At 41.9% G+C, this 18,529-nt stretch overlaps 1 protein-coding gene and 1 long non-coding RNA gene across 3 annotated transcripts in view; one reads left to right on the top strand and one right to left on the bottom strand.

Moving 5' to 3' along the window:
* Window positions 1–902: 902 nt before the first annotated feature.
* Window positions 903–3,766, bottom strand: LOC135183291 (uncharacterized). The gene is made up of 2 exons (XR_010305488.1): window positions 3,442–3,766; window positions 903–3,242 (listed from the first exon to the last, which is right to left on the bottom strand). It is a non-coding gene; the product is annotated as an uncharacterized LOC135183291 (long non-coding RNA).
* A 71-nt stretch (window positions 3,767–3,837) lies between these two features.
* The window catches only part of PRKCE (protein kinase C epsilon), a 308,568-nt gene continuing 293,876 nt past the window's right edge, over window positions 3,838–18,529 (top strand). For both annotated transcript variants that reach the window (XM_064158377.1, XM_064158379.1), the window contains exon 1: window positions 3,838–4,901. In XM_064158377.1, the coding sequence (XP_064014447.1) occupies window positions 4,554–4,901 (348 nt within the window). In that variant the 5' untranslated portion in view covers window positions 3,838–4,553. The remainder of the gene's footprint in view (window positions 4,902–18,529) is intronic.

Here is an 18,529-nt window from a genome sequence, read left to right as displayed (position 1 = left end):
CCCTCACGTGAAAAACAGAAGTAATGGCATTTGCTCTTCAACTCTTAAAGAAATGAACTCTTCTGAATGCACAAAAAGAGGATAGAAAAAAAAAAAAAACAACAAGCAAACAGCTATTAAAAAACCTTTCAAGTGGAAAACAGTCGGAATGTTCTTTGCTGTCCATGACTTAAGAGTTTATGAGGACACTGAGCCAATTTTTCAGAAGAAATTTGCAGGAAGCATTGTAATGTTGCTCAAAGTACCTGAATTACTGGACTTTAAAGAGTATTGTCTTTTAGTAATATTGTCTTTTAGTCAGTTAATAACTACTAAGTATTAGAAGTCCATGCTTGATGTAAACATGCTTTCCAAAAGTATAATTAAAAAAAGAAATATAGAATTGAATTAAAACAGTTCAAGGTATGTGTCAGGCTGGAGCCATGTTATACTAAGTAAGCTTGTAAATCCTTTTTTGTGCAGGTAGTCTTCCTAGAAGAAAATGATTTGTGAAACCAAGCCTTAGCTTGCTTCACTGCATTGAAAAGTACAGGTGTCTTAAGTAAGATCATAAGATCATAGAATCATAAAATCAACCAGGTTGGAAGAGACCTCCTAGATCATCCAGTCCAACCTATCACCCAGCCCTATCCAGTCAGCTGGACCATGGCACTAAGTGCCTCATCCAGTCTTTTCTTGAACACCCCCAGGGATGGTGACTCCACCACCTCCCTGGGCAGCCCATTCCAATGTCAGATCACCCTCTCTGGGAAGAACTTCCTCCTAACATCCAGCCTAGACTTCCCTCGGCACAACTTGAGACTGTCCCCTTGTTCTGTTGCTGGTTGTCTGGCGATATCAAGGCCTAGCTGTGCATACTGTAATTAAATAGGTAATCAGTCAAATACAAGGTTTATTTATACTTTTTTGTATGTTGTGTTACTATTGTATTTATTCAGAATTCTGTAATATGCATGTGTGATCTCACAGAGATGCTAGGTCATCAAACTCACCATGGAGACTGTTTACTTAAATCTTACCTTGAGCATTTGAAACACACATAGTTGCAGGTCTCTTAAACAGAAAAATTAAACAGTGTTTATCAGATTGCCTTTTATGTTTCCCTATAGCTAAGGAAATGTAGCATACTATTTATGTTGCCTTTACTGAGAAACAGCAAACATCCAGAGGAAAGATTTAATTACAGTGTTATTTCTGACACAGTAAATGTAAGACCTTGTAGCTTAACGTATAATACTACAGATGGTAGGTTGTGAATGGGGGTGGGAGGAAAGGAAAAGGTGGTTCATCAATTCATGGTGGAGCCTTTGAGTAGGGTTCTTCAGAGAAATACGGCAAAAGATGTGTCACAGCTGCTGTGAGCCCAGGAAATGCTGAATTGCTGTAGTGGTTTAAGGCTTATTGGAATATTCTAATAAGAGAAATTAGATCATTGGTTGTGCAAGAATAATAGTGACAAAGTCTATATCACTCATTGGTTTGCTAAAGGGTATAGAAAGCCAAATTATAAACAATTCTTTCTTCTTTGCTTTGGGGTACTGGATCTGTTCACTTTGCTCCACTCTAATCTCTTCCACTAACCTTGACTGACCAGATAACACATGAGCTTTGCTGGTTGGTTTCTATCTGGAAGAGAGAGAGAGGTGTTGGCCCCTTCTGGACTTTTTCTTTGTCCTGGGGAAGGGGAAGTTTGGATTTCTGTATTATTTCTAAATTGTACATAATTGTAAATACATGCAAACATGTTTTGTGTATATGCTTGCAAATTTAGCTTTGCTGTAAATATAGCTTTATCTTACTTCCAAGCCATCTGAGCTGCTCTGGTGAATTTTAATTGGCGGAGAGGAAGTTCCCAACCCACAATTGCAAAGGAAGACATTTCTTATAATTTGCTATATACCACAGCTTTGTATCAACCAATTCTGCATGGAGATTGTCAAGATGACGAAGAACATGGAGATTTTACCGTACTTCTACTTTGACTAGTAGATTAAGTGGCAACAGATGCCAAAAAATCTTTCTTTCGTTAATGTGAATGCTCTCATCAGACTTAGGCTTCATTAGTACTGTATCTTCTATCTGGAAGCAAAGATACTGGAGCTATTTCATCATCTTCAAATATAACACCTGCCTCCCGAGCCATTACATGTAGAAACCCATAATTATCTGTTCTTTGCTTTCCAGTCAGGAGTATCAGGTCCAGATTAAAGACTGGATGTGATCTTTTATGTCCTACTCAATGGGCCCAAGCAATTGAGTTTCTTCCTTTTATGCTGACTGTGTTTTTGAAGCACCTCAGCCACCCTCCTGGGTGCCAGTGCTGCCTCTTGGTTTCTCTAGTGAAATCACAGTGAGTTCCGATCCCACTAAAGGGCAAATTCCATCCCTTTTCTAGGGTCTTTCTCACAAAAGATTGGCAAAAACAGTAGCTAAAAATAAATAAGGCAGCAATAATTTTCACCAAAGGAAACCATTTAGATCTTGAGTACATTCGTTCTGTGGAGAATCCGGGCTGCACATACTTCCCCAGTTATTCAGTACAGTATTTGGTACCACGGTGGTGAAATTCAACTATTACTTGACGTGTCAATAATGTTCACTAACATAGTCAGTACACTCTTTCAGCCTTTCAGCAGATTTTTTCCCCCCATTTCAGTACCCACATAGGGCTGTGCCGACTCCCCATGGTGTCTCCCAGTCGATGCCAGCTCAAAGCCAGAGACAGTGAAGCGATACTGAGCTGCGAGGGGCTGCAGTGGGGCACACACAGGCCGGCTGTGCAGGGCCAGATGACACCCCGCAAACAAAGGGACTGGCAGAGACACACCGCCACGGAGAGATTGGCGTTCAAGAGCCATTTTTTGCCCCGGCACCATCGGGCCCGGCCGGACTGTCACCCTGGGCAGCGTCCGCCGGCCGGGGATAGGGCAGACACGGGCGGGGCGGGCCCCGGGAGGCCGCTTCCCGTGTCGGCGGACTGCACTTCCCGGGGCTCGCACACAGCGGGGAAACTCTTCCTCCGACCCGGCCCCAGCTGACGTAGCGTTGTCTCTGCAGCCGCGGCGGCGGCAGGGCGGGGGCAGCTAGGGGGGGTGGTGGATGGGTGGCGGACGGCGGCGCCGTCAGGCAGTGGTCCCGAGACGGCGGGGACAGCTGCGGACTCGTTGCTTGCCAGTGCGGACCGGGGTGCGCAGAAAGATCCTGGGGTCCGTGCCGTCACAGAGAGTAAGGGACAGGAAACCCTGTGGGAAACAGTCTCCGCCAGCCCCGCAGCGCCAGCATCGCCTGGCATGGTGGAAGTAGCCGTGCCGGTCGGTCATGGCAGCACCGCGCGGCGGCTGGAGACAGGACCTCCGTGATCAAGCACGTTAATAAAACCGGGTGGGCTGTTTACGGAGGAGTAGGAAAGAGGCCGGGGGTGTTTTTCCACGATTGGCTCACCACTATCCTGTGAGGAAGAGGCAGGAGGAGGTCGAGGAGGGGGAAGGCAGAGGCTCCCGCGGAAAGCCGCCCGGCGGCGGGTGTGTAGGAGTGGTGAGAGCGGCCCGCGGGAGTCGCGACCCGAGACGCGGTTTCCCGGCTGGCTGCGGCCGCACTGCTCCCCCAACAGGCAAAACTTTCTACTCACAGACTCACACTCACACACGCACGCACAGAAGGGGCTGCCTCCGCACCCTCGCAGCGCACACACTCGCACACGCACGCACACACACACACTGACGTCTTTTGCGCATTTCCTGCGCTGGAGCGAGCGGCGGAGCGGCACCGGCAGGCGGGCTGGGGCAGCACTCGGCGGAGAGGGAGGCGGGCGGGGGGCGGCCGGCGGGAGGCGGGAGGCGGCGGCGGCTCTGCCCATCGCCAGGGCGGCGGCCGCCCAGCCGGAGCCCGCCGAGACCCGCGCGGCCCGCTCCGCTGCCGTCCCCCCCCATGCGCGGGGGTCGCTCCGCTGGGTCCTTGGCCTTGGCGGTGGCGGAGGAAAAGGAGGCGGCGCTGGACGGGCGGCTCCGGGCTCCAGCGCGGATGGAAGGTTCCCGGGTGGATGTTTGCTGAGCGGAGGCTGTGCAGTAGGCAGGGCCGGTGTGTCGGCCGGTGTTTCTGATTTGTGTGTGTGTGTGTATTGTTGTGCGGCGCACGGGCAGATCTGGCGTGTGCGGGTGCCTGGGTTCGCGGCTCTGCCTGCTCTGCAAAGATTGATCCGGGATTATGGTCTAGGGGAAGAGAGGAGGCTCGTGCTTACCCCACGGATTGGTTATGCTCGGGTTTTGATTGCATTCGGGGGGTTCTGCGGCCGCAGACACCACCCTCTACCCGGCAGCCCCCCTCGCTTGTTTTCCGTTAGAAACACGGGCAAGAAAATAAATGTATTCACTGGGTGTCGCAAGAGCAAAGGCTAAATAATCAAAGGTAACAGCCGCAAGGCGAAGAGACCCGCACTGTATCTTGCTCCCCCACTCTCAGACCTGCCTTCCTATTTATTGGCGAGCTCTCCCTCCCTTTCGGTGCGAGTGTGTTGTGCGAGTGTTTGATCCCGGGAAAAGTGCAGCCATCCAGCCATGGTGGTTTTCAATGGCTTGCTGAAAATCAAGATCTGCGAGGCGGTTAATCTGAAACCCACAGCGTGGTCTTTGAGGCATGCAGTGGGTCCCAGGCCACAGACATTTTTGCTGGACCCTTACATAGCCCTCAATGTGGACGACTCCAGGATCGGGCAGACCTCAACCAAGCAAAAGACCAATAGTCCTGCTTGGAATGATGAATTTGTCACTGACGTTTGTAATGGCAGGAAGATAGAGATGGCTGTTTTCCATGATGCCCCCATCGGGTACGACGATTTTGTGGCTAACTGCACTATACAGTTTGAGGACTTGCTGCAGAACGGGAGCCGCCACTTTGAGGACTGGGTAAGTGTTTATGCTGTAGGTGCATACTAATATGTATAATTTTTGGTGGCATGGCTCTGCGTGCAACATCTGTCTTGCAGAGCTAGCTTGTGAAGGGCATGTAATGGCTCAGAAGCCTTTTTGTTATTTCTATGCTTTCTTACACCGAGATAGTCATGGTTACTGTATATCTAATGCATGTGGTCTACAGGCAAGGGAGGAAAGAAAAATAGGCTGAATCGAAGAGATATAATTGCCACTTCAGTTTCTGAAATTGCATTATGTAAATATAAGTCTAGTTATCATACTGTGTCTGCAAACCCTCAACCAAATGCATTGGTAGAGAACATTACCACAAAACCAAGCTCCAGCATTTAGACCAAGTTCATCATTTCAGTGTGAATGCGCTTGGTTAGCCTTGCAATGATGAACCTTAAACATCCAGGCCTGACCTCTGATAAAAGACATTTCAGGATCTTCGTGTCACTTGAAAGCTCACTGCATCAGTGCTGATGCTCCTCCTTCCTTCCCTCAGATGATTTACACCTTTATATATAGACTTGATACAGTGCTTTCTGAAATGTCTGAAACTGGGGACAGACTGGTAGATTTTGGCCCAAATGATGCAAATTCTGTTGTCTGTGTGCACAATGTGTCCAACAGCTCCTACAGCATCTTGAAGACCCAGGTACTAACAATCCTCAATGGGAGTACAAAAAAAAGAAGGATAATCCTTAACCCAGCATCCTCAGGTACTGTGATTTAACATGGAAAAATCAAACAAAAATAATAGAAATGCAGGAAATGTCAATATGCACATTCCACATTTCTGCAGTTGAATAGTTAAATGGTATATCTTTTAAAAAGATCGATAATGAAACCATAGTAGCTGATTTCTCCTTTTAAATATGCCTTGCATGGCCAGCCATCTGAAATGTGTATGCTTATCTTTTTTGGTGTATTTACTATGGTCAAGGATACTAGTCAGAGCAATATTTCCTTGGGAAACAGACAGAGAACCCAGGACCAAAATAAAGATAGTGAGAGTTAATAGCTGTGAGTTTCACGTATTCTTTGAGATTTCATTACTTGATGCAGTGGTATAAAGAGATGTCAGAATGATGGAAAGATACGAAAGAATTAGACCAAATCTATGCTGATCAGTTGCTGAGTAACTTTACTGTTAAAACTTTTATGTTTACAACTTGAAAATGTTTTTCACTTCTGCCTTATATGTTACATCATGATAACTAGGATCTAAATTATTCTGATGCTCTATAAAAGCTACACATTCGTGAGCTTGGGTAGTAAAACTGGATGATAGGCAGAGGAAAAATAGCCAAATCAGAAAAAGACAAATGCAGCAGTACTGCAGATGTCTTTTACCTGGACTGAATGATAATCAAGTTGTGGCTGTCTTGACATGAAGAGGGATTTAATCTTTGAGACTGTTTGGGTGAGGATGTCATCACAGATTTTAGTGGAAGAATAGTAATTTCCCAGGTTCTTTTTGTGTATGCTACCTGCTGTGAATTTGTTGCCAAATCTGGAAGGACTTTGCATGTTGCCAGTGCCAAGTTTGACTTTTGGTGGGGCTGGTGCGCTGAGGTACATCCTAGCTCTGATTTTAAAGGTGCACTTAAATGCCTGAGTTTGTTCCTTTGATAAATAGTGGGATTTAGCAGACTGAGGCCCATTTTAAACATGGTCTGGAAGGAACTACACAGTTGAATTAGATAAATGCTGTGGTTTATTGCACCGGGATTCACTGCTGTCCAGCATCTGCTGGGTGGGAGATGACTATACTTCTTGTCTGTTATGTGAGCGAATTGAAGACATGGTAGTGGGTCATAACTGATGACCTCAATACAGTGCATCTTCTGAAACATCCCTTACCTGTTTTGTGCTGTAAATTTGCATAGTTTGGGTTGTGTTTGTGCAGTGTGTATGATACACAGTGTATACGGTACACAGTGTATACCACCCTTGCTCTGACAGTTGGAATTGGTGGGAAGGCAGGTATTTATAGGACTGTGCTTTACCTTTTCCATCATCTTCTAGTGTCACTGTAATTGCAATACAGAGTGTGTTTATTAGATTGTTAGTAAATAGGGACCTTCAGAGAACTGGCCCTTAGAAAATCACGCTGGTTTTTAGTCTTATTTCACAGAGTTAGAAGGCCTGTGGCTATGACATCTCTATGAAATCCATGGCAAAAAAGTAAATATTGATATCTTCACCAGTGTCTGGGGTCTCTATAAAAACCTGAAAAAGAGACGTCATCTATGAAGTGAATGGATTTCACAGTACAAGGAGAATGCACGTGGCCTAAACCAAGACTGAGATCTGCTAGTAGGATATAGTCAGTTTCTTCTTTTTATTAAGAGGACAAATTCTTTCATTTCACTCTTGACATTTAAGGCAGATATTTTCCTACCATTTCCCCCCAGCTTTCAAACAAGCAAATTAAAAGCAGCAATCACAGGAACCCATTCATCCTTACTGCCTGAAATACCAAATAAATGCAAACGAAGAAACACTCTTAGAAACCATAAAGTCTTTTTTATGCCATTCCATGTAAACAGTCCTGAAAGTGTGAACTGGGTGCCACATACATGTTGCATGTGTTTGGTGTAATTGCAGTGCTGCCCTTCTTTACCTTCAGAACGATTTAACAGCTCTTGCAGGACTGAACTGTCACTATTTGAATAGGTTTAAAAAAATGCTCATGTGTTGAGAACAGCTCTTGTCAATATATTAACAGCTTTACTGCTTTTGATCCCATGTAATACTACATGTATTTTTTAAAGGAAATTTCAGTATTTATTTTACAATGTCTGCGCTAGGCTCAAGATTATGTTACCTCCCTGTCAAGTATTTCTAGGTTCTTGTCAGAAGTCCAAAATGCAAAAGACTTGCAAACAATGTTATGGGTTTTTCCCCTGAAAAGAAATTGTTTCCCCCTTTAACCAGCTCTCTTACTTTGATTGCTTTTTGCCATTGTACTAATCCTTTCATTTTAGTAAGAGATGGTTTTTTTAGGAAAATGCTGCATATTTTTCTCACTGTTAAGCCTGTGCAATATACTGATGCCATGGTTACAGTGGAAACACTGATGATAAACAAGTGCAAAGCTTGAAATAATGATAGCATCTATTGTATTAGGACAAGTCAGATAAATATGTAAAATGCTGGTTCCTTTTGTCTACAGATTAAACTTATGATGTGTATACTCCCTGAATATATATCTAAAAAAAAAACCCAACAAAAATCAAAGTTGTGGCCCAGAAAAGTGGTTCAGGTTTTACCAGATGAGAGCTTTTAAGCAGAATATATACTTTCTTCTATTGTTATTTTTTTTAAGATCAATATGAAATACTTATTTGGCTTTCTGCAGTGTCAGTTAAAAAATGGTTGGTGTTCCAGTGGTGCATCAATACAGACATAGGACAGTGAGAGGGTCAATTGTTCATTTTTTTTTTTCAGTTGTGACTACACCACAGTTATAAAGAGCTTTGGTTTTATAACATTTTGGGCTTTCCTGTAAGTGTGTAACGTGCTACACAAAATGGCACAGAGCATCCCAGAGGATGTTGGTGAATTTATGCTTTGAAAAATAAAAAACAGAGAACAGTAAATAACCTGAAAGTTCTGACTGAAAAACAAACTAGTAACATGAAAGCTGTGGGCATATCTTTTTCTTTGAGTTATGTCGTTCAGATAATAATAAATTATGCCCTACCTAGCTTTGTGATGTGTGACATATGTGGATGTTGCACTGGAGTTGGTAATGCAGCTACTCAAGAAGGAAAATTCCATTCATATTTGGCACTTGCGTGAATCGGCATGATCAATATTTGTGTGTTTGAATGATTGGTAGTATGGTTCTGAGTTCACATCCACTTTCCAGAGCTGACAATAGATGAAGTCAGTGTGATTGGACCTATGCCAAAGACTCCATCTAAGGGTCTTAGCTGTTAGCTTGGCTGTAAATGAGAAAACCTACTGAGTCGTCCCAGGAAATCCTGTGGCAGGCTGAGTAGCAGCACTTGCTAAGTAACTCAGGACATCACAATCTTTAGCAAGAAACATCTCTATCTCCACTAAAAGTGTTTACAGATGTATTGAGGTTAATGAAGCAAGTTTAGTTTTCTGCTATCTTCAAAAATATCCCTAACACTATCAGGAAAAACCTCACTGCATAGATTTTAGTGAGCTTTTCTTTGCTAGTCACAAATACCTTCCATTCTCTTTTATTTTCCTCGTCAGTGCTCCTTCTTAAGATCTAAATTAAAAACATTATACTTTTTGAAAAGCATCCTTTTGTGTTTTCATTTTTTCAATGCAAAGTTAGTCATGCAACTGTGCTGTGATTGCATAAAGGAAATTTATTATGAATTAATAGAGTATCTCTATAGAAAGTTGATGATGAGCTATGGAAAACAGCATGAGGAGGAAATGCACTCTTTTACATACTTCTTGAACCATTATTATGTATTTTTGTGTCATGCTTATGGTGTACTATTGAAGAATTTTCCTGGTGAAGGTCTAGATCTTTAAGTTGCAGTCCGTGTAGGTAGGCAGCCGGATTAACAGAACCCTGAATGTCACCCAAGAGGCAATAGCAGGGGAGGGATTTAAACTTTTCTGAGTCCTTATTCCTGTCCATGAATATGAGAAGTAGAACTGTGTTCTTCCAGTGCCTTTAATCTGAATTAGCTAAAGTAATTTAGGTGCTTATTAGAGTTTTTCTGGGTTTTGTTGTGGTTGGTTAGTTTTTAGGTTGTATTTTGATTTTTGTTGGTTTGTGTTGTTTTAATTCCAATTCTGTTGCTGAAATTCTTTCAATCAGCAAGGTATTGTAGCTGACATAGAGAGAGTAGAGTTGTCATCCTTGTAGGACAGGTCATCCTATGTGTTAAACTCTGCCACACACTGCTGAAGGTTGGCATTGAGCTAACAGAGTGTGACTGTAGCCTATTTTCAGTTTTATTTTCATCTATTGGCTGAACTTACCTTTGCTAATGGTGTTGAAAGGCCTAGGATTTTGCTTGTGAAAGCTTTACATCTTGCTTAAGCTGTTTTTGTGGACTGCTGAAAAGTATTGATATCAGAAGAGTATTTGTTGAAATGAGAAGCAAAGTGCTGTCCTGTTTGATAGCTTTCTGCATGACAAGGCTTGTCACTGAGCAAGTTCTGCAAAGCTTAGGGGGTGAGAGTGAGAGAGCTGTAGGGGATCAGCAGGATTTCATAGAGACTCAGTGTAATTGTGAGGGTGGGTGGTTGTCAAGAGGAGATGGAAGATTTTGGAGTGCAGTTTATACAAGTAGGGGTCTTCCTTGCCTTCTCCCCCAGCCTGTCACCCCCCTCTGTCTTCTCTTCCCTCTCTGCTGGGTATGTGGTACAGTCACCACGCAGCTCACCCACTATCTTATATCAATCTCTTTCTACAGCTGCATAAATCCACTCCTACTCCCTGTTAGAAATGTTCTCTCCTAGCAGCTCATGCTTACCTGCAGTGCTTCCCAGCCTCCTGAGATACAAAAGAGGGGGAAAAAGCTGCCTCTGCAGTTGCTGCTGCAAGGAGAGAGAAAGGGAAAAGTGCAGAAAAGATGAGGCACGGAGAGAAACCTGAAGGAGGGTAACAAATAGTTGCTGGTGCCCCACGTACTCCAGCTGCCCTTTTGGCAGCAGCAGAAGGCTATGCATGTAGGAGATAGGGATGAGCTGGCATAGGCAAATTGACTAGTTGAAGGCCATATGTTGCTCACTGACCTGTTTTTTTTTTTTTTTTGTTTGCTTGGTTGGTTTGTTTTGATTGAGTTTTTTTTTTTTTTACCTGTTTTTGCTCAGTGTGTAGCTTTTGAAGTCTCACTTCAGACATGAAAAATACTGCTCAAGTCATTAAAAATGTGTAGTAGAGCATACGTTTCACTTAGCATTGAATTATTGTACCTGTAGATCAGGATATGATCCAATGACTGATCAGAATTCCATCCTGTTGTTGCTAACACCAATACTGACAGTGATGCAAAGTTCCACATAGTAAAAGTGACTGGCTGGAGAGCAGTCCTGAGGAGAGGGGACCTGCGGGTGCTGGTGGGCAAGAAGCTCAACATGAGCCAGCAGTGTACACTTGCAGCCCAGAAAGCCAACCAGAGCCTGGGCTGCATCAGGAGAAGTGTGGCCAGCAGGGCAAGGGAGGTAGATAGCATTTGTTAGAACAAAGTTGCCATTAACATATTCCAATTCATAGGTATTAATCTAAAGCTGGACTTTAAGAAACATCCAAGTGAAAACAATTCCTGTGTGTCATTGTGCCAGGTTTTAGACAGTGCGTATCCTTATTCCAGCTCAGGTGCTTCCATGGGCACTGCAGAACTTTATTGTTGTGAGTAAATGACTCAGTGGGTTTGCTGGGTTCATGAGTTTCATGCAGGCATGTGTTTTAAATTCTTTCCTCAACTGGGGCCTGTGTTCCAAGGGGAAACTAAAAATAAAGAACATGTAGCAACATCCTTTACCTTTATTTTACTGATTTGTTATTCTTCTGCAGATCTCACACTTGGAAACGTGATTTCTGTGTTCCTTGTCCCTCAAAACTAAAGCTCTGCCCTCCCTCTCTAGATTTTTTAAAAATACTGCTGAAATGAGGATTAAATTTAAGATGTAATTGTAAGACTTGACATCTAAGTGTGATTATTTTTCACTCCTTACCTGAACTTTCATTTAAATGAAATTTTATTTTGGTTTTGAATTTGAGTGGAGGCTGCCAATGCAATTTGTGAAAAGTTAGAGGCAAGACTTTTTCTGCTTGGAATTGGCTGGCTGAATTCAGTTTTGCTTTACCTGGTACTGTCTTAATCTCCTTTCCCTTACCCCAGTTACTAGACTATAAGAGGAGGACAGCTACAGCTCATGGTAAGAGAGGTTTTGGAAACAATAGGGTATGCAAGTAATGGGAAATCCATAGTCAGAGAAGACTGAGAGGGACTTTCCCTCCAACCACATGGAATGGTAGAGCTGGAAGTATCCAGTTATGGAATATGATCAAGAGTCCAAAGACAACTTGGGAAACTGTTGATCTGGGAGGAGATACCATCAAGCAAACCCTTTTGTCAAGCTAGGCAGAGAAAGGTCTGAAGAACGGGGCTATTTTACATGCTGTTTTGAGTCATGCAAATTGTAGCAGTTAAAGGGGCTTTTGGTGTTTGGGGGCAAAGCAGTCATCACATACAGAACGCTGACAAAAAGTTTTAACTTTGCATTTGTAAACAGTTGCTTTCCTGTTTGGCAGACAGTCACTAGAAGATTTATAAAGCATATTCAGCAATATTAACATGAAACTGGAGCCGTAAAGCTAAGGAGCAATTCTAGAGATTGGGTAACTTCCATGGCAGTTGTGTACTTTGCACTATATTTTAGTAACTCAAAATGCAGATGAACACAATGTAAGGATATCTGCAGAATTATTGTCTGCTCTGATATTTGTTTACAGTTAGTCACTTGAATTGCTAGTAAACTTGAGTGTCCTCTTACATTCCTCTAAGGGTTAAAAAATCTTAAGTTATTGTTGCTGTGATTTAACAGAAGTTACAGAAGCCAAGATTTCACATTTCTGAATGCTGCAGCTAAATATTGGCACATTACCATTAAGTATAACAGGAGCTTTAACATTCATTTTATTGGGAGCAATGTTAGGAAATGCTATGCAGTTCTGGCTTTCCTCCACTGAACTCTCTGTAGGGCCTGAGTTGTTGAAGAATAGAAGTAAAGAAAGACTGTTTCTTTTAGAATTAAAGAAGGAAGAGTTTGATTCCATCAGAGGTTTGCAGGCAGCCATTTCTTCCTTTTATCTTCTGACTTGAGCTGATTTAATTGTTCCAGACAATAGAATCATTTTGGTTGTTTCTGGTGTCCTGCTGGGCAATTTCATCACATGTGGGAAAGAAAAAAGTGTGAATAATGACTAGATGTTACTGTGTCTGCGTTGTTTGAACAGAGAGCCCCCACTGTAACTATGTATCTTAAATGAAAAGTAGGCAAACAATACTTAGTATTTCCAACTTTCAGTACTTCACAGTACAAATACTAAGTCTCTTATCATGAGGGATAAGAGTTTCTTCGCCTTTTAGAACTCTTAATTCTTCAGCACACTGGCCTTTTTAGTGTTATTAAAAATGTATGGCTTTGTCAGCATTAATAAATATCTTTAGTGATGTGGTAGTAATGAAGTAGATGTGATGGTGGTGGAGAAGACTGATGCATACTCTGCCTAGGTGACGAGGAAATGGTTGGATTTGCTTTGCTTTCTTCCACACGTAAAAAGCCAGCAAGGCAGTAGTGTTTTCTCATTCTTGTTTTCTTTCAAATCACTCTGTATCATATGTTTTGTCTTCATGCTACCAGTTCTCCATCTTTCTTTATCTGTTTGGGCTTCAAGATGGTCCAGAAATGATAAAGTGACCTTTACAGAATTGCATTAGATTTTGATGTCTGCAATGTTAGCAGGCTACATGAATGAAATGTCCTCAACAGAGAATTACTGCAAGTAGTTTTCTCGCTCTGACCATGTTTACTCGTGGCATAGGTCTTTGTGGCATCTATCAGTTTCCCTTTATTTCAAGGTGAGATTGATCCATTTGAAAATGATAACTGAGGATGTGTTGGAAAAGGAATGCCTAGAGGTCACTCATGCTGTGTCCACTTTGTTCTCTTTGTTATGTGGTTCTGGTTGGGTCTTCCGTTCTCATATCCTCTGGATTTCCTGGCCTTTTCCTTTCTTGTAAGCCTGTAGTGCTGTGGCACCTCTTGAACATTTAACTTCATGGCCTGCATCTTTTCTCTTTAATTCACAGCTGTCACTTTGTCCTCATGTCTTGGCTGTCTGTTTTAACTATTTTTTCCCTCTTCTTTCTTAATTACTTTCCATATATGCATATTGCTGTTATTCCCACCACCCCAGCTCCTCTTTTCTTCTCACTCTGGTGGACCAGAGAGCTCCTAATGTCAGTAAGACTCAGAAGCGTCTTCAGTATTTGAAGATCTTTGAAAGCTCAGCTACTCTCATCCAGAGCATGTTCCCACCTGGTCAACAGGGAACTAATTTGTCAGACTGGTAGCTGTTGGAGCAATTGTCTTCAATCAGAAATAATGTACTGAGTTACCAGTTAACACTACAGAAGTGGTTGGAGGAAGGAGCTTTGAACTTCAGCAAAATGCTCTGGTTTTCAGTCAGTGGGTTATTGAAGGAACACAATCTGTCCCTGAAAACTGTTGCTTGGGAGAATCTAGAAACACTGCTCTACAATTTTAGAGGGTACTGGCTGTTGGGATTTTCAGGGACTCCTAATCACAGAAAAGGCTTGATATTTTTATGTTGGATGAAGTGAAATTGTGGTTTCTGTCAAAAAAATACGGTTCAAGCACAAGGCATAAAAGGCACATGGGGAAAACCAAAAGGAAGACAACTGCTTAGCAGTACAGGCTGGTAGATGTGCAGCTTAGCAGAAACCTATTGATTCAGCTTTGCTTTGTGTCCCTAAATCAAAGTCTCAAGGGGAGAGGCAATAGTGGAAATTTTGCTGGAGATATTTAGAGATCCTGATGCTTTGCATGATCTGGTGTTTGTCTTCAAGGAGCTGACAGGTTTAGAGGGTCAGCTCTTATGATCTAGTTAATGATTCCCAAATGTCTAGGTTATCCCACATAGCTTTAAGAATGTTTGGGATCACCTGATTTTATGGAACTACAGGATTTTTCTGTATAAGTCTGTGAAAGCTGATATTAGCTGTGGTACTACATTTGAGCTTTTTTCTTTATCAGTCTCTAGGTTAGAGCACTACCACTACAATAGTCAAATACAGATATGATACATAGAGTTAATTTTATGTACTAATGTCACTGAGATGTGATAAGCTTCGCTAAGTTTTAGTCCACACCTATACTCTTTGTGCTGTCAAGTTCTCAGGTCTGACAAGAGGAAAGATGAAAGAAGAGTTTTATTACTCTTAGTGGTTTTGTAGATGTATTACCCATTGTATTGGAAGCAAGTGACAGTGACACTTGAAGAGCAAAACCTCATTGCCCTTTCTGATGACCTTTGTGTAATTCTTTCCTTATATATGTATGTAGTAAAGTCCATTACTTAAGAAGGAATACCAATTTAGCAGTCATATTTAGGAGATAGCCTTGCAAATGCATTTTATTTATAAGACCATATAAAAAGTTTTAAAGTACCAGTTCAGCTGAACTGATTTTTAACAGTTCCATGGTGTACTAACAGCTCAAGCACCATGACCTAGACAAGTTTCCATCATCTCTTTAGGTCCTCTGTCCTTGCTCATTCTTAGTGCTCACTTTGCCTGTTGGTTGCAAGATATCTTGAGTGGGGGATATTGTATGAGTGGGACTAATATAGTTTAGTAAGACCTTGGAGTCCTGACCTTTTTTTAAAAGGTGTTCACTGTATAATTGTAGTATAGTGTGAAAAACAGATCAGGTAGAGCTGACCTCTCAAAGCCTAGTGCAGTACAAAAAGCAGAAACTCTTCTGTGTTGTTTCTTTTTTGGTAAGTAGATGTGTGAGTAAGCAAAAGACAATACACCTTAATCAAACCCAAAAGTTTAGCTCTGCAGTGAGTGCCGGACACTAGTGACTGAAGGGCAGTCAGGGCATAAGTTGTTCAAAGCTAGTGTTCCTTTATTGATTTGAATGGGAATTTCTTTGAGTGGTGTTCCCTATTACTGAAACTGTTGAAAGTATGTGTGTCATTTAGTTGCATACGTAGTGATTTCTCTGTGCTGCTCGGTGAGTCAGGGAGATGGGCAGTTACACTGCCATCAGCTGAATTCCTGGGATGTTTAATGTTGCACTTCATGTATTTCTTAGAATTGAGGCCAATTGTAAGTTTTTCAGATATGTGGAAGAAACATGAAGAATGTAGGCTCCTGAATCAGCAATCTTTTGGAAGTGCTTCCCAGCTGTGCTTTATCAGTGATTATTTCAGTGTTGTATCTGTAGTAAGCTCAGCTCCTAAACTGTTTATGAATGAGTTTGTGAGTGCATTGTGAGCTGCTTGTGAACACATTGCTCTGAACTGACTGTTCTAACCAACAAGTATTCTCTCTTCTTTGGTACGTGCATGATTTCTTGCAAGTGGCATTGTTCAGAGCATTCTTAAAGTAAAAAAACAAAACAAAACAACCAAATGAAAACAAACAAAAAACCCCAAACACAAAATCTTGACTTTTTTTTTTTAATTGATACTTCATTAATCATAGGAAGTCATTGGCTGTTCGAACAAATAAAATGGAACTGATTTTAAGCCTTGTTTAAATATGCTTTGGACATCAAACTAACAGGCTCTAATAAGTTCCAACTCTTATATTTGGGTAAAAAATGTGTGCAGTCTCCAGCCAGACACTGTTCTGTTGTATCAGTGTTATTAATACCATAATGCTTTCAGAATCTTTTGTGTTTTCAGAATCTTTTGTGTAATCTAAAGTTTACATTTCCTTAAATCAGTCATGAAGTGATTTTGTGTTTAAGATGTTCCTGGAAGACTGAGGTAAAACAAAAGCATCTGACTGAAATGGATGGTAGACAGAATGAGAAGTGGGGGCAGCTCTGGTGAAGTCTTTTCTCCCTGCAGCAATCTCCCACCAAACTATAAGGGCTTCTTCTCTTTGGGACATGAGTGTAATTGTGCCAGTGATCAGTAAGCCAAATTACAGGCCAAATGTTTTGTAGAACTGTCAGAAAGTTTGCAGCTTTTCCAGCAACTGTGAATCAGCCCTGCACCCTACTTGCAGAATAGCAAGTAAAGTCTGCTTTGCCACAGCAGTGTGACAGACTGCAAAACCCCTGTATATAAGCTGTATGCATGGCTAAGCAGCTTTACAATGCAAATAACATGAAGTCTCAGAGACATTTTATGTGCCTATGGAAATGTACTTGATGCCAGTGATATCCCCAGCAAGACAGGGGTGAAGTGCTGAAACCAAAACCTCGAGAGTGTGGATGCATATATTCTGGCAGAGTGATGGTTTTGAATGTAGGAATTAATACCTTCTCTTTGATCACATTCACAATGTGATAGATTGTGCAGAAACAGAAAATTGATAGTTTCTTCCTGTAGGAGCTTATGCTGTAAAATGAGAAATTATTTTCTTTCATTGGATAGTAAGGTCATAAACTACAACGTAAGATCTTTAGGGTTTTTGGACCTGTATATCAAGACAGAAGTTACATACAAAAGCCATAGAATATGTGTAACAAAATACAGGTCTATACTTTTCAGAACTATGCAAAAGAACTAAATGGTGTGTTAGTGCAACTTCTAAAAATGCTTTTGATGACCCCTGGGGAGGCAGTAGTTAAGGGAGAGTGTTTTTATTCATGTGAGTCAGCAGAGAAAGAGGCTGAAGCTTAAGTTGCTTGCCAGACCAAGGAACACCTAAATAAGACAGTCAACAAAGTGAAGGCCCTTTGTAACAGACCACATTACACAAATAAGGAAGATCATCTTTACAGCAGGCTTTACTTAAATAAAAGCTTCAAAATGTCAGAACTGGCCATAACGTACAAATGGTTGTCACTGGTGTTGCTTGGTGTTTGTGTTAGCAGGTGAAGTGTGAGTTAATTTTCATAGCTCAGAAAGTGCTCTTGATCCTGGCTACTTTATGGTCTGAAGTTTTACTGAGCCATGAGATAGCGTGTAATAACTTCATCATAGTCTTGCATGTTGTAAACTGGTCAGACAAGTTTCTACGTAGTTGTCCTGCATCTGCTTGTGATTATCTCCTCTCAACCTCTGTAATTTTTGCCTTTATATCTATTCACATTATTCCTTCAAATAGATGAGTATGTCAGTAATGAGAGTGATGGGGTGGGCAATGAGTTACAATTCAGGTATGAAGTGTTATAAAATGAATAATCTGACCTTTTATATCAATATCTATAAGAGACCTTTGTCTGCTTTAGATTTACACATAGTGATATGCAGATTTTTATCTTTCTGATGGTAATGAAATCCATTAGCAAAATACCTGAGTAGGGAGAATCTTGAGCATAGTCATCGCCACAGCATTCCTGAGAGGAAGTGTAATGGATAGAGAAACTATTCCTCCATGTCACCCAGAAGTATGGCACAACACTATGGTTGTAATCAAGAGTTTTTTCAGTGGAGGTTTTCACAGAGGGGAGGAAGCAAGCATTCTGCCTGGTACTTTTAGTATGCTAGTTTGAAGCTAGCTAGCATGTTTTGGTGAGAAGAACTAGATCACAGGCTGTGAAAGGAAAACAATGGTCATGTCCACTTCCCTCAGAGTCTTGCTGAAGAAGAAACGAAAACATTAGATAACACTCTCGCAGTTTTCACTTACTCTGCCTTGGGCTTCTGACTGAACTGCATCTCCCTAACCTCACCTTCCACTCACCTTTGCTTCTTAACCTCTTGGCTGAACCTCTATTCTTCTTTAGGACTGGGGTAAGGTTGAGAGGGGCAGGGGGAAGCTGCAAGGGTGGTTGAGAGCCCCTTCTGGGGACTCAGGTTTCTGGGAGGGGAGCTGTTGTGTTTTCTGTATTCCCTTTTCCCTTGTCTATTTCTGTCTATAACTGTATATACTGTAATTATCTGCTTGTATATT

Source organism: Pogoniulus pusillus, chromosome 18, assembly GCF_015220805.1.
Source record: "Pogoniulus pusillus isolate bPogPus1 chromosome 18, bPogPus1.pri, whole genome shotgun sequence".
Classification (NCBI taxonomy): Eukaryota; Metazoa; Chordata; class Aves; order Piciformes; family Lybiidae; genus Pogoniulus; species Pogoniulus pusillus.
The sequence above is the reverse complement of the archived record's forward strand: the minus strand, read 5'-3'. Positions and strand labels throughout refer to the sequence as shown.